General features: G+C 33.6%; 1 protein-coding gene across 1 annotated transcript; it reads right to left on the reverse strand.

The window, feature by feature from the left end:
* Positions 1 to 5,085: 5,085 nt before the first annotated feature.
* LOC149623226 (uncharacterized) lies at positions 5,086 to 23,542 on the reverse strand. Its single transcript, XM_089853311.1, has 3 exons — positions 22,423 to 23,542; positions 12,090 to 12,265; positions 5,086 to 6,071 (listed from the first exon to the last, which is right to left on the reverse strand). Exons 1-3 carry the CDS (start codon positions 23,009 to 23,011, stop codon positions 5,592 to 5,594), a joined length of 1,245 nt encoding a protein of 414 aa, XP_089709437.1. The 5' UTR covers positions 23,012 to 23,542; the 3' UTR covers positions 5,086 to 5,591.
* Between the last annotated feature and the right edge of the window lie 2,088 nt (positions 23,543 to 25,630).

Genomic DNA, 25,630 nt, shown 5'->3' on the forward strand with positions numbered 1-25,630 from the left:
CCCGTACTTAAAATTTAAGCTCACGCGCAGTCGGTTGGGTTGGCGCGAAATATATCGTTCAATTCCCAGTAGCAATTACATTGTCGAAAACGTGGCGCGAAAGGCGACAATAGGACCTACTTAACCCGCCATTTTTTCCTATCAGGCCATCGCATCCTATCACCCTAACTGAATAAAGCTAGGACCATTGTGTGTTTCTTCTTTTTAGGAGAGGGTGACCCCGCGGGGATTGGCAAGCACCCTTCCTATGGGTTCCCACATCATAATAGCCATGTAGGGGAATAATCAAACTTGATAGTCCTACCGATTGGAGAATCTATGGACCAACTGCGCCGCTGCAGCAAGCCCGCTTATAAACCGTCTGCTTTACGCGTTTATTTTTTTAGGCTTAGACGCGGCGCTGCCTTACACTCCATTTAATCCCCAAATGCGTATATAAACATTTGAATTTTAACCAAAGTATACAGGATGTATCAAAAAGGGTGCTTGGACGAAGTGCAGTGGGATATGCAATTCTATGGGAAATCAATTTTGAGTTGAAATTGTAACTTTTATGACCGATTTTGCCCTAAAGGACACCCTAAGCAAGATATGTTTAGAGTGTTTTACAGATGGCCCCTTAAAATTAAGTGAGAAACTTTAAAGACAATGCTAAGGGCTAATTTGTAAAACAATCTGATTATAACTTGTGTACGGTGCGCGGTCCTTGTGTTAAGATGTCACAGAAACATTATCTTGCATATAACCAAGGCTTAAAAAGTATCGTATCGATAAGAATGAAGTTATTATAGTTGACTGAAGGCCCAGAAATTGAATTGTTTTATTATTGTTATGCCTATTATTATCATTATTATTATTATTATTATTATCATCATCATTATTATTATTATTATTAAAAATCACTCGTAGTCCATGCACCTATTGTATACTTCGGTCCTATTTTCGAACAGCCTGTGTTGTTATCGTCTGCTACAAGTTACGCTGTGAAGATATAAGTGCCAGTATTATGTAGCCTTGAAATCACTTCATTATCCTGTTACACTTCTTACTTATCTACTTCTGCAATTAATTTTAATCAACTATAAATTATTCTTTTCTCATTATGCAAATTTGGGTTCTCATAATACATAACACATTTTCTCTATTTGAATCCAATGATAATAAGTCGTTATTCATTTCCTTTTTTATCCCAATTATTGGCAACAAACGCCCATCTGGAACATTAATTTTCCTTACCTTTCAAACAAAAAGGGTGTTTAGTTTTGAAAGAACGTTTCATACTTACAATAGAAGCGGATTAACTTAGAAGATATCGTAAAAATTAATTCCCTAGGGTGCAAAGTTTATGTGGTGGTCGGCTTACTGTGACTTCATTTTTAATAGTCCTTTTCAAAACTATCGTCTGTTTAATATGGATTCAAATACGTTAGATGTGGCTTCAAAGTTAGCTGTCCACCAAAGTTATTTCGTTTGTACACAATGCAAATGGTCAGTAGGTGGTCAATTGGCAGACTATATTTAACCCCCGACTATTGAGAAGGGTCTATTTACTTTCTGTTAACTTATTTCTTGATATATTGGTGTAGAAAATATTTTGAACAGGTATGAATTCGGTTCCTAACACTAACACCCAATGATAAATAGTTAAAAAAGAAAAATGAATGTGCCCCTGTCGTCATTTGCGGGCTTCTGATTGGTTGTTTTAAGTAAACTAACTACACGCGGGGTAGTAATATGTGGGTTTTTGAAACTTGTCGGAATAAGAAATGCAGAAATGCTTCTTGTCAATCTTTTAGTTATTTATTAGGAACTTCATTTAAAGAAAAATAGCTGCCTTTTTTATTTTCGGGTTTTTTTTCACAGCTGGGTATACACAACACGATACACGCCCGTCTATTTATTTCTAGTTATGTATATATTTTTTGAGGGGTAACTGTGGGTAAAAACCCCTACCCCCCTCCTTCTTCCCCTATCTTCTAACGATTCTAATCATTTTATTTAGTCAAATTTTTTTATCCCATCCGATTACGTTGACAAGCTGTCTATTATTTATTTTTTAAATTTGAATATGGAAATAGGTATTATTTTATTTTTATTTATTTTTAATTTCGATTTTATTTGCGTAGTGGTGTGTGTATGCGGTGGATATGGGTTGTAATAAGTTGGGCCTTATTAATTAATAGTTAACTAAATTAAGCGTGTCGTTTACTCTTAATTTCACTTGTATATTAATTTTATTTGTTATTAGCTTGATTTTTATTTATTACTATTTGATTTACTATAATTTTAATTTAATGGGATACTCTTGACTAGAATTTTTATGTTTTAATCGAAAGAGCGTGTAAAATAATGAATATCTTAAATTGGAACCATGTTTCTATCTACAATATTAAAGAAGATACGAGCAATTAAGTTTCCGTAATGGATGGCACTACGCGTTAGGCTTCTCCGCGAAGCACTCACTGGGAGTAACCCTATTGGACGAATCCGTCAGGTGGTACTAGGCGTCCAATAGAGATACTTCCCAGTGAGTGCTTCTCGGGAAAGCCTAACGCGTAGTGCCATCCATTTTGGAAACTAAATTGCTCGTATCTTTTTTAATATTGTAGATAGAAACATGGTTCCAATTAGTAATATTCATTATTTTATCCGCTCTTTCGATTGAAAAATGAATTCCGTTGTTAAGTTATTTTTTGATTCATTTTGATATGGGAATAAGTTAGAAATAAAACGTCGCGTTAATTAACAATAAATTCGAATGAATTTTACCTTAACCAATTAACCAAGCTATAGTTAAATTAATTAAGGATTATCAACTCATTTCTTTCTAAGCCTAATTAATAAATTACATTGAATATATCGAAAGATGAGATGAGAATCGTTAAACAAAGCTATAGGCTACTTTATCATTCTATCCTCTAGGTAGGTAACCTATAATAGTATAGGGTAATTTATTTAAAAATGAAGTGAGAGCGGAATGGCAATTTATCGAAGACAAGCGCCCCCGTTTATTTTTTTTTTTTTTTTTGATGGGGGACCCCTTAAGGTCCTTGTAAGGGCCTCCTATCAGGAGGGCGTTTCTACGCGTTTCACATCCCTTTTTCCCGCCAAAAAGTATATTAGATTATCCGCCGCCGCGAAGCGTCAAAATTTTATATAGACGCGTATTTTTTTTTATCCTTCTCCAAATCTCCATCCTCTGACTCTCTCTCTCTCTCCTCTCCGGAGCTAGTTCCCGTATCAAAATTTCATCCCCTCTAGACTATACTGAATGATCCCAAATTTGGAGGCGGCGCCTACTAGTTTCTTTACAGCCAATCAGGAAAGACCATTTACGCAACCTCCGCGCAATTCTTACGTAAGTACTTACTGTCTCTCCCGGTCTCTTCCGTTAAGAGCTACGATACTTATCGCCTTTCAGTTCATTTCAAACGGAATACGCCGTGAAATTAAAGGTTAAATACGAATGATGGGGTTCGCCGTATTTAGTGAAGATTACGGTTGAGATGATATAGGTTCTATTTATTATTTAATATATGATGGTTTAATAAAAAAAAAGAACCCGATTTATGAGTATTATATTATTTCTTTTGTTATAAAATGTTAAAAGTTTGGAAGGGATTTTAATCTTAAAATTTTTAAATTTAAGGACTTCATTTTATTCAAAACGTTATGATTTATTTATTTAAACGCGTATAGTTTTGCGTTGAATAAATTTAGCTAGTTTTTTTACAAGAATTCGCCATTGTGGTTGTAAAAATCGCATCATCTTTGACGTCATTAAGAGCTCTTATTTTATGTGCCAACGTTTTTGTCCAAAAGATTAATAAATGCCCAAATATTAAGTCAACAAATCTTATTATTTTTAAGTATAAACACAAAAGATAAAACTTAAATTTCTTTTTATTTATTAAACCTTATATTCATTAATTTAATTTTTTATTTTTTAACCTTGTTATGATAAAGCGTTTAGTCGCGGTTATACCTTTTTAAAAAACGTTTTGTATAAGGTATACGTGTTTAAATTGAAAAAACAAATTATTTCCCCAGTCAAGACTATATAGACGTAACATCTGTTTAATATTTTAAATTTTGCCTTCGTGTCGTGGTTTATTTGATACATATATATTTGAATAAGCGTTTAAATTTATCTCAAATGTTTTCTCTCTCTATATTTAGTTTAGCATATGCGTTATATTGAATATTTAATAAACTGTATATTTTTGCTACAAAACAAGCGCATGCGCGAAAGAACTTACCTTTATATTTCTACATTGTGCGGCTTAATAGGCCTACAGAGCAGAGTTCATAAGAACACGCGAACCCGGGATAATGTCAGGGAAAAATCATAAATATTTATTTATTTCTTTCGGTAAATGAGGAAAAATCGTTTTTGGCGAAATTCCTGGACAAAATAAACTTTATCGGCAATTTGTAAACCCCGACTATATTTTACATCTTAGGTAGTGGGGTCGGGGTCCCCGAGTGTTCCAAGTACAGGACGATTTTGTAAGGACCATCGTTTATGGGTTATGATTGCAGTGCTTGGTTTATCGATGGTTTCCTTAATTAATTTAGCATTGTCTTTCAATTTGTTAAGAGGGTCATCCGTAAAACAATCCAATCATAACTCGCAAACGGTGGCCCTCATACGGGGGGCAAAATGTCATGGTATATTTTCACCTATAGAACCTCCCACCCCTTTTGGAATAGCCTGTATATTTCTTCAAAACGGTACTCCTTAAATTTAAATACACCTGAGAAATTATAAGAACAGTCGAACTACGCTTTCAAACGTGGAATTTATTATGTGGAAATGAACCTAGTGATTCCACAGGTCCAGTAGGGTCTTGTAGATATGACCTAACACCTTTGCTGCGGTATTTTAGAAGTAACTTATGTCTATTTACGGTCTGAATCCCAGAATTCATTAAAGAATAGCAAAAAAATATATTTTATTCTTCTAAACGTTTTTGGCCCGTCATTCTTACCTAAATGACTCTCTATTTCAACCTCTATTACTTCAATTAACGATACGTCAATCAATTTATAATAAATGACCAGATTATAAAGAAATAGACGCTATTATAGTATTTAAACTTTTTTTCTTTAATTATACACAATAAATAATAATGATTTTCGCAGCTTTCATTAATTGTTTCGTTGATGAAACATTCAAAAATTTAATGACAAATATTTTTTTTAAATTCATTCTCGCACGTGTATTTATACCTATATATATATAAGTCCAGTTGCATTCTCTCATATGAGTTTATTTAAGTTTTTCTTTTGGCGAACACGTGATTCATATGAAATATTAATATAGTTTCGTATGATTTTTAATAATTCGCTGATTTAGGAATTATTTTATTTTTTTATTTTATTTAATTTTTTTTTTCAAAACTTTGTTTCGTTGAAATCGCATATTTTTCAGTTTTTTTTTAATTAAATTAAAAACAATGACTTTATTTTAAACCGGTATATTTATTTTACGAAACTAAATTTATTTTTTAATCTCAGTTAGTTTAGATAATGGGAAAATTAAAAACTATGACCATGTACCACTTTATTTATTTATTTTTATATTTAATTTACGTCACTGGAACATTTGAGGATGAACACGGTTCTGTCGAACCCAAGTCTCTTAAACCACCGTGATGCATGCCGGGAAATCCAGGCGCCATTAGGGCCCACGGATGATGCGGGTGCCTACCGTAACCCTTAGAAACCATCATATGACGTAGGCTATTTGGTGACATGGGAGGCGGCGATGGTGAATCCATGCACAAATCCTCGTCCTCTGATTGGCCGCATTCTGATATTGACCGTTGGTCATCTTCGTCGTCATCTACGTCTATGCGGTGACCGCTTTTACGGTCCGGGGAACGGGAACCGTCTCGGTTGTTTGACCGATCTCGATCCCGGTCTCTGTCGGAACCACCTCCGGTTGAGTTTCGGTCCCGGTTGCTACCGCCGCTGGTCGTACTACTGGCCGCGTTACTCGAACTTTGTTCTTCCTCTTGTTTTTGACGTTTGTGTTTAGTACGACGATTCTGAAACCACACTTTAACCTGAAAGTAGATAGAAAATGCCGCTTTTAGTTAACCAGTTTAATGGCGAAGGGTAATTTTGAAACCACTTATTAACGGGGTTCGAAAATACCAAGCCCACCTGCAGGTTTTATTGGGTTTTTATCTAGCAGTTGCGTTTTGTTATTCAAATGTTTAATAAAACGTTTCATGAAAAATAATAAATATTATTAAATAATACTTTTAAGTTGAAACAAAAAATATCTTAAACACTATATTTAAAATTGAATTATTCTAACAATTATAAAAAATTAAGATCTTAATGATGGGTTTTATTAAGTGGGTTTTTTTATGGTGACAAAAACCCAATAAAACCCGTGGGTTTTTTGGGCTAGCTTTTTTTAATTCGAAGCCTGCTTATTAACATCCTGCATGATCAGAGACAGAAAAGATATATGCCTGATTCTAACCGCAATGTTCTACTAAAATCAACCTGCACTAGTGTGATTTTAAAAGCTTTATCTGGTCAACTATAACTTCCTGTTTTCGGAAATAACCCTTCCCTTAAGGTTTACATATCGATATTGCCTGACCCCTATATAGTTGCCCGCGTGATATCGGACTAGAGTGGTTTAACTTCCGTTTCCGTTTTTACCGGGGCAAACGTAATGGAGAAATCGTATATATATGACCTCTGACCCCGATATAAGGTCTGCTATATTCGCGTCTGAGATCTCTGAATTCTTTTCCCGAATTCCGATCCGATCCCGGAGAGCGCTGTTGCTGCAAAGAGGGCCCTTGTCGAAATACACGAATACCCCATCCCCTGGTGAAAAACCGAACACTGACAGCGTACTTTACTTTCTCATAGACAACTAATAGAAAGTGCCATTTCTCTATTAAATCCGTCCGCGATGAAACTGACCGATAAATTTTAACTTTGGACCACCCGGCATTCCTTTAGAATTGAGACGGATGTCTAATTCATTCCTGGGGGGATTGTATAATACAGTTTAAACGCGGGGCTACATTTGCAATAATACCGCGTGTTTAGGCCTTGACTTAACGGTTGTACTTGGTATCAATTCTATTTGAAATTTAAGAAATCTGTCCTATTTTTCGTTGTAGGTGGTTGCTGTAAAGCCCAAATATTTGCAATTGTCAGGATCAATATTTTGGCATCAGCTTTAGCCATCTAAAATAGTTCCATGGTGTCCATGGCGCGCGTCTATATATATGCCCTGGGGGTCCCTAGGCCCTATTTCGCTGATGTTTTGGTGTTGATAATGTTCAAATTGATTTATTCCTATATTAAATCGCCGTTAATTTAGACCCAATTCGATCAAGCCATTAGATAAGGTTTAGTTTTGAGAAATTTCTATAAATCATTAATCTTTTGTTATAGAATTTAAATATAAATTAGGTATAATTATAATTAATTCCCTAATTGTTTTTAATCAAGTTTAACCTCGAAAATCTATGATCCGTTTTAAACGTTAATTATTTATTATCACGATTCAATTATAATTTTATGACTTATCCAATTTATTATTTAAGAAAATTAATTTTTTAATTGATATAAGTAATCAAGGATCGTATAATTCTTTCTTTCATTCATAAAAGGCCTTTGTTAAGCATTTTTCTTTTCTTAAAGAAAATAATTATGAAAATTCGGTTTGAGTCCTATTTATTACCATTAACGCGTATATACCCCTTTTGAAAATCTAACCAATTAATACCTCTCATTATTTTTAATGTTTCGTAATCAAAACTAATCAACCAATCAGGAGCCAGGGTGAAATATAATGAATGAAAAGAAAAAAAATACCTTCCCCTCCATAAAAGAGCTAGGATATCCAATTAACTTAATTATAATGACATTTTTAAAGGCGAAATTTTCTCATTCAAATTGTGTAACAGAAGCTCATAATGGCTTCCCGGTGAAGTAAGCATTGTAATTACGTATTTTGAAGGGTTTATATAAGCTATATTTATTAAATTGCAGAGAGCCATGCAGCGGTCCTATAAAATCCTATATTTTTGAGCCTGTTCTATATTATCCTATACTTTCATGAAAGGTCCTATATTATCCTATTATTTCATGAAAGGTCCTATATTATCCTATTATTTCATGAAAGGTCCTATAATATCCTATAATTTCATGAAAGGTCCTATAATATCCTATAATTTCATGAAAGGTCCTATAATATCCTATAATTTCATGAAAGGTCCTATAATATCCTATAATTTCATGAAAGGTCCTATAATATCCTATAATTTCATGAAAGGTCCTATATTATCCTATTATTTCATGAAAGGTCCTATATTATCCTATTATTTCATGAAAGGTCCTATATTATCCTATTATTTCATGAAAGGTCCTATATTATCCTATTATTTCATGAAAGGTCCTATATTATCCTATAATTTCATGAATGGTCCTATAATATCCTATAATTTCATGAATGGTCCTATAATATCCTATAATTTCATGAATGGTCCTATAATATCCTATAATTTCATGAATGGTCCTATAATATCCTATAATTTCATGAATGGTCCTATAATATCCTATTATTTCATGAAAGGTCCTATAATATCCTATTATTTCATGAAAGGTCCTATAATATCCTATAATTTCATGAAAGGTCCTATAATATCCTATAATTTCATGAAAGGTCCTATAATATCCTATAATTTCATGAATGGTCCTATAATATCCTATAATTTCATGAATGGTCCTATAATATCCTATTATTTCATGAAAGGTCCTATAATATCCTATTATTTCATGAAAGGTCCTATAATATCCTATAATTTCATGAAAGGTCCTATAATATCCTATAATTTCATGAAAGGTCCTATAATATCCTATAATTTCATGAAAGGTCCTATAATGTCCTATAATTTCATGAAAGGTCCTATAATATCCTATTATTTCATGAAAGGTCCTATATTACCCTATAATTTCATGAAAGGTCCTATATTACCCTATAATTTCATGAAAGGTCCTATATTACCCTATAATTTCATGAATGGTCCTATATTACCCTATAATTTCATGAATGGTCCTATATTACCCTATAATTTCATGAAAGGTCCTATATTACCCTATAATTTCATGAAAGGTCCTATATTATCCTATATTTTTTGACTTAGTAAATTTTTCGTATATTTTAGCATCAAAGTTATAAACATTTAGCTCTTTTATCGAGATCATATTTGATTTGGTCCTCTTTTCAAAGTAATTGTTTATTGTGATTTTTGTACATAGTTTAAGCCAAAATAGTAAATTATATATGAGTATTTTTAGTCCTATATTTTCCTATAGGAAAGTTTCTCCTATAAACTCCTATAATTCGGGGAAAAAATTCTTATTTATCCTATTAGGAATTTATATTTTTGGCTGGCCTCTCTGAAATTATCATTACTAATTTACTTCGAAGTTGATCACTTCTGGTATAGCCTCAAACTATATCGTAAATTAATTTTGAAACGGATCCTTTAAACCCATCTTTAAAACAATTAAAGAACAACAAAAAACCTCAGTATATTACTTTTAACGAAATTATTTATCTCTCAAAAAACACCGGACGTAACTATGGCCGTTTTCTTTTTAATACATTACAAAGGAACTTCATTGTTAAATAAAAATAATTTTTAAAAAATAAAATTTTAATTTTACGCTGGACACGGAAACGTTAATTCTGGTTGGTTCCCTGTAAACGGGCCATATCCGGTCTTGTTATTAGCGAATAAGCGCGGGAAAATGCCTAATTGTCGCGCCCTTTTGTTATGTACCCCGACATATAGTTGGTTCATTATTTTTTTTTTCAAAGTCCTAACCAATTAAATAAATTATATTATATGAATGAAGGAGATTTATTCAATGGTGGCTTTTTTTGTTTAGACAAAAAGATAGTTTACGGATATGGCCCTGTACTTCGTTTTTATCCGTGACAAGTCGACCGTATTCCCAGCTCATTAATGAATAAGTCCCGAATTTTACAGAAGGACCATGTGCGATTTGTTAATTAGGAGGTTATTCATGGACTGTTCATTCTATCCCGACGAATACAGTTTAAGGGTTCATGAAGATGTTTTCTCTCTCTGCTATGCTTAGCTTTAATGGTTTTGATATAATTTCCGAGCTTATTCGTGCCCGGTTCATTTTTGTTAATTTTCCCATTCCCCCCAAAAGAACCAGTAGGTTATATTAATGATTATGAATTTTGGGGTTTTTTAACGGTTTTAACTTTATTATTTTAATTAAGCCAGCTTGGTTTCGTGGGTCCCGCGTAGATGGTATTTAAATTCAGGGAAATGTAGTTAGATGTCGCGGGTGTATCGAGAGAATTATTTCAAAAGGAGCGTGAAGTGTTCTTCCATTCAGAAAGAGGAACCTACAAAATGTTATTCATTTTTAACTTATTTATAATTTATTTTGGACAATTGGTACCGCGCCCGTTGAATCATTTAAGCTTAAAATCGGTCGTGAAACAGCGCAAATGTTTCATTAACGTTTTAGGACATTTTTGGCCATTTAAAAGCAAGTTAAATTCGAGAGAACTGTCACTCGGTGTATACGGCTGTACCATGGATAAAGAATGCGCGTGATTAAATTTGTTCCCACGCTATAGGATAGGCAACTCTCTATCTCGTACAACAGCTTATTCTGTATATACTCTGTTACAACATCGGTTGTCAGCACGCGCAAACCTAGGTCTCTATGTAACTTAGCTTTGTACGTGCTGTCAAGAGACCAAAAACTTCAGGATCTTCAGGATTTAAAATATCCGCGAGTATTTTAGCTCGAGTGCATGGACCTCTAGGCCTTAGTTTCAAATACATGTAGTAGGCTGTAGGCAATTCCACACGTATTTGAAACTAAGGCCTAGAGGTCCGTGCACTCGAGCTAAAAAAAGTCGCGGATATTTTAAATCCTGAAGATCCTGAAGTTTTTTGTCTCTTGACAGCACGTACAAAGCTACGTTACATAGAGACCTAGGTTTGCGCGTGCTGACAACCGATGTTGTAACAGAGTATATACAGAATAAGCTGTCATCCGAGATAGGGAGTTGCCTATCCTGTAGAGTGAAAACAAATTTCCTCACGCGCATTCTTTATCCATGGCTCTACCTTTGACTTTACTAAATTTATTGCGTTTAATCTTTATAAGCTCTGCCCTTTTAACAGTGCTAAACTGATTACGCGTAATCAGTAATCGGTGTACAGGGAATCTGACCATGATGGAGCTCTCGATAAAATAATAGTAACTTATTATTATTTGAAACTAGGTACAATTCTTTCTGAAAAACACATTTTTAAGCCTTAAAACCTTGGTTAATTCGCCAATATGGAAAACGCAACGTTATACCAACTAGTAATTATAATGAAATTATTCGTACGAGCCTTGCAAAACAACATGTGACAAAACTACATATACTAACGCGTCGCGCATACTACGTAGGCTCGTTTGACTTTTGTTTATACAATTTTGTAGTCATAAAATTATATAGGTACTCGAGTGTATAAGTTTTTAACCAGAAGTTGCATGGTTCAGCCCTGAAACTACTTCTGGTTTTTAAATATATCAGGGATAGATTTAATCTTAGAAGTAGGAATGGAGAACGGTTAGTATTTACTTCAGTTATTCCGACTCATAGCCCAGTATAGAACACCTTCCTCCAACACGTAACTAAAAAGTTTAAATTATCTTATTGGCTCACTTAAACTACGTTTTGATGACGTTGCTGACGGGGGACGGCGAAAAATACCGAATTCCTTTTTACCTCTGTCGCTATGACCCGCCTCTGCTTTCATACCCCCCCCCCCGTCCCGTGGAAGGGGGTCCGAGACTTTGACGCGCGCCCAGATTAATCTGTTCTCCATTCCTACTTCTAAAATTAAATTTATCCCTGACTATATATACCAAAATACACCTCGATTATAGAATAAGCTAACTAAAACTTTTTACATGACAGTCAAATAATCAAGGTCACCTTAACCATGCTGCTTATTATTGTTTTTTGTTTATTTTGATTAATTTGATAGTCTTACCTGAGTTTCGGTTAAGCTTAGACTTTGAGCCAATTGTTTTCTTTCGGCTCCAACTACGTAGTGATTCTTTTCGAACGCGTGCTCGAGTTTTAAGAGTTGGGATGGAGAAAATGCGGTTCTGATTCGTTTAGGCTTACGGAATGGGTGTAATAGGAAACCGGCACCGTCAGGACCAACTGAAAATAGAAAAACCATTTATTACTTCATGTTGATTAACCAAAATTGTGAGGTAACTACGTCGTTATCAACTTCTACAAGCATTATTTTCTACCATGACTAAAATACGGTGCGTTATATGGGTATATATATAAATTCATAAGATATGTTCCTTAAGTATGCTAGAGACATACAGCTCGAGTTAGTTCGAGAACGACAAGCGAGATTGCAGACTACACTCGGTTTTGCAGTCCATCTTCCTATTTAGTCTGTACTAAGTCTTTGACAGCGCCTCGTAGATTTACGAGACACTGTCGTTTCACCGACTTCAATTCGTGACAAGCTCTCTGTAACCAGTTACAAACTTATGGAAAATATCTTATGAACTGAATTTACAATTTTCAGTTGTCACCCTGTGGATATTTTAAAGGCCGACTTCCAGCGAAAAGAGTTCTAGCGAACTGAAAACCGAGCATCGAGACTAACAATGGAGTATAACCGTGCCGATTTTCAAATCCCCACTGTTGCAAAAGTTGGAAGGGTTCTCGCTAACTGAAAGCCGTGCAATCAGTGGTTCTAGCGAACTGAATATGAACAAATGAAATCCTTTTAAATTTATTTCCTCTCGAATTTTTGCTTTCCCCTGAAGGAAATTCCCTATTGTGTATCTTCAGTTCGCTATAACCACATTGCACGGCTTTCAGTTAGCCAGAACCCTTCCATCTTTTACCCCAGCGGGGATTCGAAAATCGCCACGGTTATACTCCATTGTTAGCCTCGATGCTCGGTTTTCAGTTCGCCAGAACCCTTTTCGCTGGAAGTCGGCCTTTAACGTGAATGGATTTGAAATATTCAGGCTATATGATTCTGCGCGTGCGCTATAAATTAACTATTAAATTGCGAAAACAAATTTAACATGTGGGTGCGGTGTTTACAATTTAGCTAAGCTATACGTTTCGTAAATTTGAAATAACTTCTAAAAATATTTCAAAAATGTAAATATAGATAGTAAACACTAAACAACAGCAGCTGCAAACGCCATTTTCTTTATTTTGCTAATTTTAAAAATGTTATAATACTAAGCGTAATATCGCAAAGTAAATACGAAGGATTTTATCCATCACCATTATCATATTAAACCTTTTGAGAGAGCAGCCAGAGCATGGGGAAGATATTATTATAAGTGCCTGGGATAAAAATTTCCGAGGAATTATGGTAGAGGCTTAGCGCGGGGGAAGATGGAATTAAGAAGAGAAAACACGAAATTGCTTTTATATTCTTCAACCCATCTTCCTAAGTTCCTATTGGCTGCCCGAATTAGGGACGAGTTCCTAACCACCATTATACATATTAAAGTATTTTATATGTGTGTCATACTCCCTTTAATTTATACAGGGTGTTCCAAAAATGGTGGTTGCTCCGAAGTTCTATTAGCAATTTTGAGTCAAAATTGTTCTATGACATTTGGCCACCGTTTTCAAGGTATTGATTAGAGTGTTTTATGGATGACCCCTTAATATTAATTAAGATACTGAAAGAAAATGCTAATTAAGGGGCTATCCGTAAAACACTCCAAACATAATGTTGTAGAATATTTTCCACTCAAAATCGTCCATAGAACCCACTGAAATTGGATATCATCACCCTTCGTGGAACACCCTGTATTTTAATTTAATTTAACTTAATAGTAATTAGAGTAAAGTTTTAATTGTAATTAACTTTTTATGAAAACCACATTTTAATTATATGGTTTTTACGATTTATATCTTGGATTTATAAATATTAATTCCAATTAAAAATTAAATCGATCAATCTTATTTTATCGCGCTGTTTGATTACACATATGTTATTACTTTTCTATGGAAATTCGAGAGTAATGGAAAAAATTCAAGGGATTGCATTTATTTAATTTATTATTTGTAATATTTCGCAATATATTTAAATCTCGTTCAGATAGAGGCTATATTTATTAATAATAAATGACAAAGACTATAGAAAATGTGGAAGATAAGTGAACAAAATTGAATGGCTGAAGAACAGATATTGAAATATTTTTAGTTTAGAGACGTGATTATTTATTCGAGTTACCTAACCATTTATTCAATAAAGCACGAGTAATTACTAAAAATTCCAATTTCTAATTATTAATTAAGTTCACCTAACTAGTTATTCCATGAAGTATGTATAAAAGCCATAATTTCAATTCGTAATTAGTAAAAAGGTTTGGTTTGCCTAACTATTTATTCAGGTCAATTAAATTACCATAACTTCAATTGGTAACTATTAATTAAGTTTGCCTAACTATTTATTCAGGTCAATTCAATTACCATAACTTCAATTGGTAATTATTAATTAAGTTTGCCTAACTATTTATTCATTTCAATTACCATAACTTCAATTGGTAACTATTAATTAAGTTTGCCGAACTATTTATTCATTTCAATTACCATAACTTCAATTGGTAACTATTAATTAAGTTTGTCGAACTATTTATTCATTCAATTACCATAACTTCAATTCGTAATTATCAAGGTTACCTAACAATTGGTAACTATTAATTAAGTTTGCCTAACAATTTATTCATTTCAGTTTCCATAACTTCAATTCGTAATTATCAAGGTTACCCAACCATTTATTTAATAAAACATGGTTAATGATAACCAATTTTAACCACACATTAAGGACCCGGATTTTAGGTTTGTGTAATTTTTTCAAAACATTAAACGCTTAACGAACAAAAAACGTTATACAATCCATCGAAAAAGCATCCTACATTTAAAGCCAGTATTGGAGGAGCCTTATCTAGGAGAGCGCGCCAAATGACACGTGCTTTTAAAACCCTTGATTCGCTGTTTTTCATCCTAATGTGAAAATCGCGTGCCGTACATTTGCATTTACGAAAGGCTGTTCTTACACTACCTAGCTCATATACTCCCGCACTTTTCGTATAATTTAAAGCGTTTTGTTCAGTATACTTTTATGTACAAAATAATGTTTTTACCTTGAAATAAAGGTACTTTATCACTCTAAAATTGACAAATATATATCTTATATTATTTTGTATACCAGGTACGATAGAAGAGATTATGGAATATATTATAGAAGATGCAGCTTGATATATTAGATATATTTATAATTTTAAACAATATGTTTTTGAATTGGATACAGTATAAGGTAAATTGAAAAATTAAATCGAATAGGTTATAGAAAAGTAAATAGGATATATAATGGAATGTAAAATGGCATATATTATGTAGAATAAAGGTTAGAGTGTAGAGATAAAATTCGTATATTATAGAATGTAGAGTTAAAAATTCGTATATTATAGAATGTAGAGATAAAAATTCGTATATTATAGAATGTAGAGATAAAAATCGTATATTATAGAGTGTAGAAATAAAAATCGTATATTATAGAGTGTAGAAATAAAAATCGTATATTATAGAGTGTAGAAATAAAATCGTATATTATATAGTGTAGAGATAAAATCGTATATTATAGATTGTAGAGATAAAATCATAAATTATAGATTGTAGAGATAAAATCATAAATTATAGATTGTAGAGATAAAATCATAAATTATAGATTGTAGAGATAAAATCATAAATTATAGATTGTAGAGATAAAATCATAAATTATAGATTGCAGAGATAAAATCATATATTATAGAATGTAGATATAAAAATCATATATTATAGAATGTAGATATAAAAATCATATATTATAGAATGTAGATATAAAAATCATATATTATAGAATGTAGATATAAAAATCATATATTATAGAATGTAGATATAAAAATCATATATTATAAAATGTAGAGATAAAAATCATACATTATAAAATGTAGAGGTAAAAATCATATATATAGTTTAGAGAAAAATCATATATATAGTTTAGAGAAAAATCATGTATATAGTTTAGAGAAAAATCATATATTATATAATTTAGAGAAAAAATCATGAAATTTAGAGAAAAAATCATAAAGTTTAGAGAAAAAATCATAAAATTCAGAAGAAAAAAATCATAAAATTTAGAAAAAAAAATCATAAAATTCAGAAGAAAAAATCATAAAATTTCGAGAGAAAAATCGTTATATAATTTAGAGAAAAAATCGTTATATAATTTAGAGAAAAACTCGTTATATAATTTAGAGAAAAAATCGTTATATAATTTAGAGAAAAAATCGTTATATAATTTAGAGAAAAAAATCATATATTTTAGAGAGAAAAATCATATAATTTAGAGAGAAAAATCATATAATTTAGAGAGAAAAATGATAATTTAGAGAGAAAAATGATAATTTAGAGAGAAAAATCATAATTTAGAGAGAAAAAATCATATATTATATAGGGGGTAGAATTGTGTTAGTCCCCGCTAATCTGAGCGCCATCGTTTGAAAATTATTCGAAGTATAGGTCATTGGTCCTCACTCTTAATAGAGAAAATTAATATATATTTTAATTTTTGGCACTATTTGTTTTACGTAAACACACGCGCGGATCTTTCGTATACCTAGCAACAAGGCAGCGCACCTTGAATATTGTCGGAATATTCGCTAGCATACGAGTAACCGAATCGCGAATGTACATCATCATCATCAGCAAGCTGCGGCGTTAAATTCGAGGTAAAGAGCTATAGACTAAAGTTAGAATAGTGTATATATATATATATATATACTTGAATAGGTAAAGGTGACACCTGTAACGAACGATTTGGCGCGACAAAAATAATAATATTAAATCAAATTTCTCCTTGGGAATATTATATCTTATCGCTCTCTCCCTACGATGTGAAGGTGTATAAAATTTGCTCGGTACTTCCCCCTCATAAATCATTCGAGAATTTCGCCTCCTTCTCTCCGCCTTATCGCCCTATTTGACAGTTTACGTTACGTACCTAAATTGCTCCTCTATAACAAACAAACTAAAAAATAAATCATATCGGAAATTGCGAGTTAATTGCAATTTTGCGCTTTACCGATTTTCCTATTAATTTTATTTATATGGTACATTGATGTATGTACAGGGTGTTTATGAAAAGGTTTGTTAGAAAGTAAAGGGGGGTGTTCTTTGGACGATTGCGAACTAGTCGACATTTTGCAACAAGGGACAACGTTTTCGATTGGAGTGTTTTACCGTTGACCCCTTAAATTTCATTAAGAACCTGAAAGAGAATGCTAATTTATTTTAAGGGGGCATCACTAAAACAATCAAATCATAACTCGAAAACAGCGTTCCTTTGGGCAAAACAAATATCCCTTTAAATTCTGACAGACCTATGGGCGATTTAGAATCTAAAATTATCTATGACATTTTTGCCATAAGAGCCACCGTGATTGGAGTGTTTAATGAAATTAGCGTTGTCTGTTCAGTTTCTTACTTAATTTTAAGGTGTCATCCGTAAAACACTCCAATTATAACTTGAAAACCTTGGCCCAGGGCAAAATGTCATAGCAGTTTCATTTTCAACTCAAAATCGCCCATAGAACCCACTCTATACATATGTTTTATATTTATATGTTATATATTTATATTTATTTATACGTTATATATTTATATTTATTTATACGTTATATATTTATATTTATTTATACGTTATATATTTATATTTATTTATACGTTATATATTTTTATTTATTTATACGTTATATATTTATATTTATTTATACGTTATATATTTATATTTATTTATACGGTATATATTTATATTTATTTATACGTTATATATTTATATTTATTTATACGTTATATATTTATATATTATATTATTTACAATATTGCAACAGCTATAAGCTGTCAAATAACCTTGTTATTCGCCATCGATGCCAAAATAGCATATACATTTTTTCTATTTTTTTTTATATTTTTAATCTCTTTCTAGTTTTAATGGGATACTAACACGCGAATAGCAAATATTTAATCCCTATTTTCCCTTTTCATGGAGCGGCGCGACATTACTGACTCTTATCGGTTACGGAGAATATATTGGTAAAAATATGCACCCGTTTCTAAATCAGATACACCTATTTTTTGAACCCATTTCAAATTATATCGTTATATTTTCATATCTATACAGGGTGTTTCTAACAAGTCTGCCATAAATTAAAAGGTGTAGACGTTGTTAGGGTCAAACTGAGTCAAAAGTGTCATCTAAGAACATGGGGTCTACGGTGATATGGGCTCCCAAACATTGATTGGCCCCTGAAATAAGGAAATATTCAGATATGTTTAACTGTCTTCAATCTAAGAATATTATTGAACCTTTACCTAACAGAAGTGTATTATTAAATGGGTAGAAGTTTGCGTTAAGTATACAGGGTTGCCACAGTTCCTGGAAGACCTGGAAAAGTCAGGGAATGTAAAAATGGGCCGAAAAGTCAGGGAATTTGATTTTAGTGGGTACAATTTCTGGGGATAAGTCTTTATTGAAAGAGTAATGAAAGTTTCTCCTCATCCTCTCTTAACACAGAAAACTCTAGAGCAATCCTTAAAAATGTCTAGAATTGTTTTTGTAAAGTAAATGCTCTCTAAAAAAATCTCTCAGACTGTTATTTATAGTTATATTTTGGTGCAACAAATACATTGGAAAACTTAATGTAGAGAGTTTATTTAATTATAAGCTCTTAAAATGTGCTGTAAACATTTACACTTTCGGCCTAGAAAGGTCAGGGAAAATCTCAGAAAAAGTCAAGGAATTTGGTTCTGAAACTTCCGTGGCAACCCTGAGTAAAGCAAATTACTCCACCAGTGGGGCTATTTCAATCAATGTTTGGGACCCCATATCTCCGTAACTAAATGTTGTAGACCTCATCTGCATGTTCTTTAACAATTTCCACTCGGGTTATTTGACAAGAAGAACACGCGTACCCTTTAATTTATGGCCGACTTATCACGCAATAACACCCTGTGTGTAAGTTCTAGAATTTTCTCATTATTTTACAACGCTTTTATAGGTAAATTATAACTGCCCCTTTTTAAATTCCCGCGTTTTCGCACTAAGAGCGGCCGTTTTTGACGCAAATTTCCTGTCATTTATTCGTGTTCGTGTTCAAATGAAAAAGTTATATTTATTAAATTATGTGACTACTTTTTCCTCCAAGCCTTCTCAAATAAATTCAAAAATAAACTTAGTTAAATTTCTTACGCAGAAGGGAGCCCAGCCAAAAATTTAAACTCTTTATTGGAAATATAGGAATTTTTATCCAGAATTATAGGATTCTATAGGAAAATAAATGCTTATGTATAATACTATTTTGGCTTAAACTATGTAGAAAGTTTCAAAAAATAAAATAAAAATAACAAATTGGATTTTACATTGAAAAGAGGCACTTGAAATATAACATAAAAATCCTGAACCAACTCCGCTTGTCAAATGTTATCTCGATAATAGAGGTAAATTTTAATAAATTTGATGCTAAAGTGTACGAAAAAAATATAGTTTATTGTAGGACCTTTCATAAAATTAAAGGATTAATATAGGGCTGATTCAAAAATATAGGAATTTATAGGAACGTCTAGAGATGTGAGTCGTCCGTAAATTACCGGTAATTTACCAAATACCGCGTAAATTACCGATTTATATCTATTGTAATTTTAAAATGGTAATTTACCGGTAAATTGCGTAAATTACCGCGGTAATAAGTCTGTGAAAGTATAAAATATCATAAATTACGGTAATTTTTGTTATTCCAAAATCTTAATTGGTAATTTTTCGGTAATTTACCCGGTAAATTACCATTTTTAAAAATTACGGTAATTTCACACCGTTTTCAATTGAAATATTTGTAGGGTTAGGTGGATGTCTCAGGAATTTGTAAAATAGAGAAGAAAGGTCAGGGGGTTTAAATGTTTCGTAAACTAACGTTAGGCATTGTAACAAAATACGCATGCGCCTGACGTGATCGAGTGCACGGGTTATGGGTCACACTTAAAAGTGTTTAGAGTGACAGAGTTACTGCATGGGCAAAAGTCAGCTAGTCCCTCGCACCCTTAAATTTAATTTATATGATAAGTTTAATTATATAACTAAACATAACATATAGCATGAGTACTGTCCGTGCAGGTGTCATTCATATGTAGCAAGTATTACACTTACACGTGTTAGAACCTTTTTACGCTTAACTTTGTTGACTATCGCTTCTCTATTTTACACTACTTTTACACTTTTTTTTCACCGCTACGTGTTTTTAAATTTCAAAAACTAAAACGCGTGAGGCCATTACGTCACGCCCTTATACATTATAAAGAATTTAAATGTTTTGTCGTAACATATCCGAACATGTGTCGTATAATTTAACAACAGTACAATTAACAATAACAAAAAAACCTCCCCAAATCAACTGATTGTTGCGTATAATGTTTACGAGACGAAATTTTGCATAAGTCACCGCGTAAATTTCTTTGAAATTAATTATTTATTGAGTCTAGTTTAAATATGGTATCGTAGCGGAATCCCGCCTTAATATCATAATTAAAACTTGTGATAAAATAATATATTTTAAAAAATCCGAAATAACTCGTTATTTTGTTGAAAATCGGAAAAAACAGGGTTCATATACAACTTTTGGAAAACAAATTTCCCTGAATTTTCCAGGTTTTCCGCTGTATATGGAGCAAGTGCTAACGAAGGAGGGGGGCCCAATATGACTATTACATAATCAAAGGACATCCCCGTATCTCTAATATAACCAGAGTTACGAGCCTCCAAAGTTTAGTGTAATGTTAATCCTATGCAGGGGATGTTTATGAACATTTTGCTTAATTACTCGGCCCCTGTTTGACGCAGATTTCCCTGAATTTTATTAAAAATTCTAAATTTCCCTGAATATTACTAAAAATTCTAAATTTCCCTGAATATTACTAAAAATTCTAAATTTCCCTGAGGTTTTTGTCAACTATTTATTTCCCTGATTTTTCCAGGTTTGTTAAAACCCTGAAAAAAGAGTGATATAATGTCCTTAACTTCGTTTAATACTCAAAAAAGTGTCAGTTTTAGATATTTTAAAGATGTCATTTGGTTTTTAAAGTGGCCCCTTTTTTCGGTTCCTATTTAGCCCTGTCCCTTTTTACCGTATTAATTTTTGAGATTTTGGTGGTAGCCCTGCAAAGGGGACACGAGTAATATGAGTTCTTATTGTCCCGGTTGTTACTCGCGGACGTTATAAATGGCCGCCATTTTCAATATGGCGGCTGCAGATTTGACAAGATCTTTTCCCTATTTAAAAGTAATGTCCCAGCAAAGTTTCAGCTTCCTTGCTAAAGCGGTTTAGATTTAGGCTTGGCGTTAATGAACACTTATAGTTATGGGACTTCAATAAATATATTCGTGTGTACAGGGTGTTTCGGATAAACGTTAATTAGTTATTTGATGTGAACCACCTTGCGTATTGATTCCGATAAACAATAAACCTCTGCAGCTTGGCGATATAAAGCAACGTTTATATCTATTGTTTAATTGTTATTAAGTATTGTAATGAGATGTTTTAGTAACGACCCCCCGTTTTCCTATTACCCTCCGCCAGTCAAGTGTTTTCCTTTCTTAATAGCGTCATAATTAAATGAGCCATTCTTTTAATTGGAATTACAATTACCGTCGTAATTAACGTGTTTGTATTAAGAGATGCTGGAAAAAATGTTTGACCTTTGTTATTTGCCCCGAAAACACCTGTATAGATATTGATTGCATTTATTTTTTTATCGCAAATATCGTGAGAAAAATAAATCCTCGTGACGTGGGAATTTCAAGGGAGTGTGAACTATCTAGCGCCAAATGTCACCTTTCCAATTTTAAAACCCCTATTATTTAACAATGATTTAAATAAACACGCGGTGTATAGACGCACTCTTTCTTACAAATAAATATATTTTTCATTAGAATGATATTTTGTCAAAGGAGTCTCATCTACGCACGCGCCGTTCTATATATATAACTGTAAAAGTATATCTGATGAATATAATATAATGTTGTTACATAATACTTCTGTTGCGGAACATATTTTGAATATATTAAAGTTAGATCTAATATTAATTATACATAGTTTTCAGACTAGGAGTATTTATACCGTTTACACAAGGAGGTCTAGTGGCTTTTGACTCCACCAGGGAGTATGGCCTATGGCTAGCCAAACACCGCGGTGTAAATACTTGATTAAGAAACTAAATGATATTTTAATTACCTGGAATTCTGTGAGGCAGAAATCTCGGATGTCTGGCTAATAACCACGGATATAATGGGTAGCCATCCCTACATCCTAATAGAAAAGGCGCTCCTGGCATCCCGGGTCCGTGCATCGGGTAGCCGTGTTGCTCCTGCGCTTGATGTCCCGCGTAGAGAGCAGCTCTGAGTCCAGCCGCGGACATGGCACCTTGCCCTCCTCCGAAAGCGTCCAAAAAGATAGGACCATTCGGTCCCCCCGTAACACCCGCTGGGAATGTGGGCACGGGGACCACCGGTTGGGTTTGACCCTGTTGCGGGTTTGGTCCGGCCCCACCGCCAGCTCCTTGAGAGTCCGGGGTTCGCGGGGATTGATGGGTCGGTGATGGCCGTAAAGGATGAACGGCCGATGGATGCAACGGTCGGCTGGGAGGCGAGTCCGACGCTTTCCCGGCAGTCCCGGTATTTGCCGCCGTTCCATTACCCGGAGAATGGGATGATTCCCGGGCATCTCTTAACGGGCTGACGTTACCAACTAAGGCGTCTATAGAAAAACCCATTTTTGGTTTGGAAGGAACCGCTAAAATCGGCGTTGGTGCCAAAGGCATCATAGCTCGTTTAAAAAGTCCACTTTTTATCGAAATCTCTCCTTCCTCGAACGAGTTAAAAGCGCTATAGTTTATTTTAAACGCGATTTAAATAGTTCACGTTAATAATTTGTTCATCTTGCGTAAGATACGACACCAATATGGGTTATTCCGATTCTAATTTTTCTAATACAATCGTATCGCGATTAATCTTGTCAAATTTAATCCTATTATTACGTCGATATCGATATTTATTATTATTTTATTATCGTCATCAAAAATTTGGGCACGTGTTTTAAACTTTTTTTTCTTTTCTAGCGCGCGCGGTGCGTTATACTTTGGCGGGAAATAGTTTTTAAACTCGCACGCGCTCTTATATTAACGCGGGAGACTATATGGCGCGCGCTTTTGTAATATCACTCGCCTATTCGCGCTGCTGCTGTTGCTCCGCGGCTTTTAGAAGCTACACTCTCGGCTTGGCACAACATGTGTCGATGAAATTTCGTTTCGCGCGCGGAGTGAAAATTTGTTCTCCGGTGTTTCAATCTCATTCCCCCCCCTCTGTTAGTTATTCCCCCTCCCGCGATCTCTCCTCCCTTAAGTTACACTCCCTCTATCGCCTTTACTCCAGCGAACACGCTCTCTCTCTCTCGCCTCTATCTCCTCTTGGACGGATGCGAAGATGGAGATGAAGCTTTCGGAGAAATACCTTTTCTCTCTCTCTCTCTCTAGTTCTCTCTGATGGGAGAGAGAAAAATTATTACTGTTTTTTTTCTGTCCCTCTTTGGCTGGCAGCATTGAGTGCAATCTTTGACGCCCTTGTTATAGGTTAATAATGGGATGGTTTTAAAATTCTTGCGTTTTTGTTAATTTGGGAGGAGAAATTTTTAAAATGAGTAGGGTTTATTTTTGTTGTAGATTTTGTTAATTTATTCATTTATAGATTTATAGTTGGTACAACTATCAGGAGCGAAACACTGGTAGTTAGATATACATTTACCCTAAAGTATACAGGGTGTTTTTGATAAGTTTACCATAAATTAATAGGGTTGTTCTTTGGGAAATCGATTTTGAGTCGAAAATGTAACTTCTATCTCCATTTTGTTCAAAAGGTCACTGTTTTCGAGTTATGATTTGATGGGTGTTTTAGGGATGACCCCTTAATTAAATTATAAATTATTGTCTTTCGGTTTCTTAATTAAATTTAAGGGGTCATTCGTAAAATACTCTTAACTTTAGAATATAAAAAATGGTTTTTTAACCATTTCATACTCACTTTAACGTTTACTGAAACCCTCAGTACGACTACGTGGTTTTTCCTAGGCGCGTTTAAAACACCGCAGAACACACACAGATAGTAACGGAGTTTATAACCTAATGACTGCAGGTGTATTTTCACGCAGCTCGCATTTTCCTCGAAACCTGTCATTAATTTGTAGTTAATGTTACACGTCATTCAAACAAACCTTGAGATATGCTTTTTAAATGTAATAGTGGCGCTTGTTTTTCGTTTTCAAAATTCAAATAAAATTTGACTAAAATTTTCGAAAACTAAGCGATTAAAAACTATTATAATTATTGGTTTTCTTTTTTCTTAAGCTATAAAATTGTGAGGGGAAAATTACTTAACACCCCAAAGTGTAGATTTGAGTAATTTTCATCACGGGGTTCTGTAAACTAAATTGCTAATGGAAGTTATCCATGTTTAAACAACTCTTGACTTTACCCGAATATAAAACAGTAAACAACCGCATTTACCAGGAAGCGATATCTAGTTTACTAGGGAGAATTAAGGTATAAATTCGCCACATTTCTAGCTTTATCTCCAGTCCAAACAAACGTAGGTCCGGAGTTAATCCCCGCCTCTAAATTACAACCAGCATCTGATTGGTTCTTGAAAACTCACGTCAGCGCGACGCGAATGACGAAAATTACGTATTCTCCGACTGAGGAGAGTGTAGCGAAATAGCCCGGCCTCCTTTTACGTCCCCCCTTGTATTTTGCAAGGGGGACTGGGACTATGGCGCACGAATACTTAGGCATGTCATACCTTCTCCCTAGTAAACTAGATATCGCTTCTTGATTTACATTAGATTAATACGTAAACAAGCGATATTTCACCGGTTGAAAATTTTGAAGCTTTTGCCCTAGTCAATATAGTGGTAATTTTTTAAAACAAATTTCGAGAAAAAACATTTGAATTTCAGTGAAAATTAAACCAATTTATTCTTGATGCATAACTTTAATGTTAATGTAGGTTCTTACTGTAAAATTGTAAATTTCAGGAAATGTTTTATATTTCATCTGTATAAAACGTTTGCTTTTTTTCTCCTGACGTTTAACATTACATATTAATTCCCGTCAATAATTCAGGTGTTTTTAAAAATTTGTTATTTTATACACGCCATGATACGGCATCGTTAAGTCTAATTGGAACCCTTTAAATTGAACATCACGCGGTAACCCCTCCCCTCCCCCCGGAAGTTACTGCGTGAGGACTTCCTGACAAGTTGGAAATGAATGAATTAACGTTATTTATACACGTAACGATATGAATAACCTAAGCCGACCACCCCTTCCAATTTTCATTCCTTCCCCCGTCCACCCCGTCTAAAAGCCTTTCCGGAAGCTAAAATTAATCAG

Source organism: Phalangium opilio, unplaced genomic scaffold (assembly GCF_054372755.1).
Source record: "Phalangium opilio isolate 3A_F unplaced genomic scaffold, DU_Popi_V2 ptg000113l_1, whole genome shotgun sequence".
In the NCBI taxonomy this organism is placed as follows: Eukaryota; Metazoa; Arthropoda; class Arachnida; order Opiliones; family Phalangiidae; genus Phalangium; species Phalangium opilio.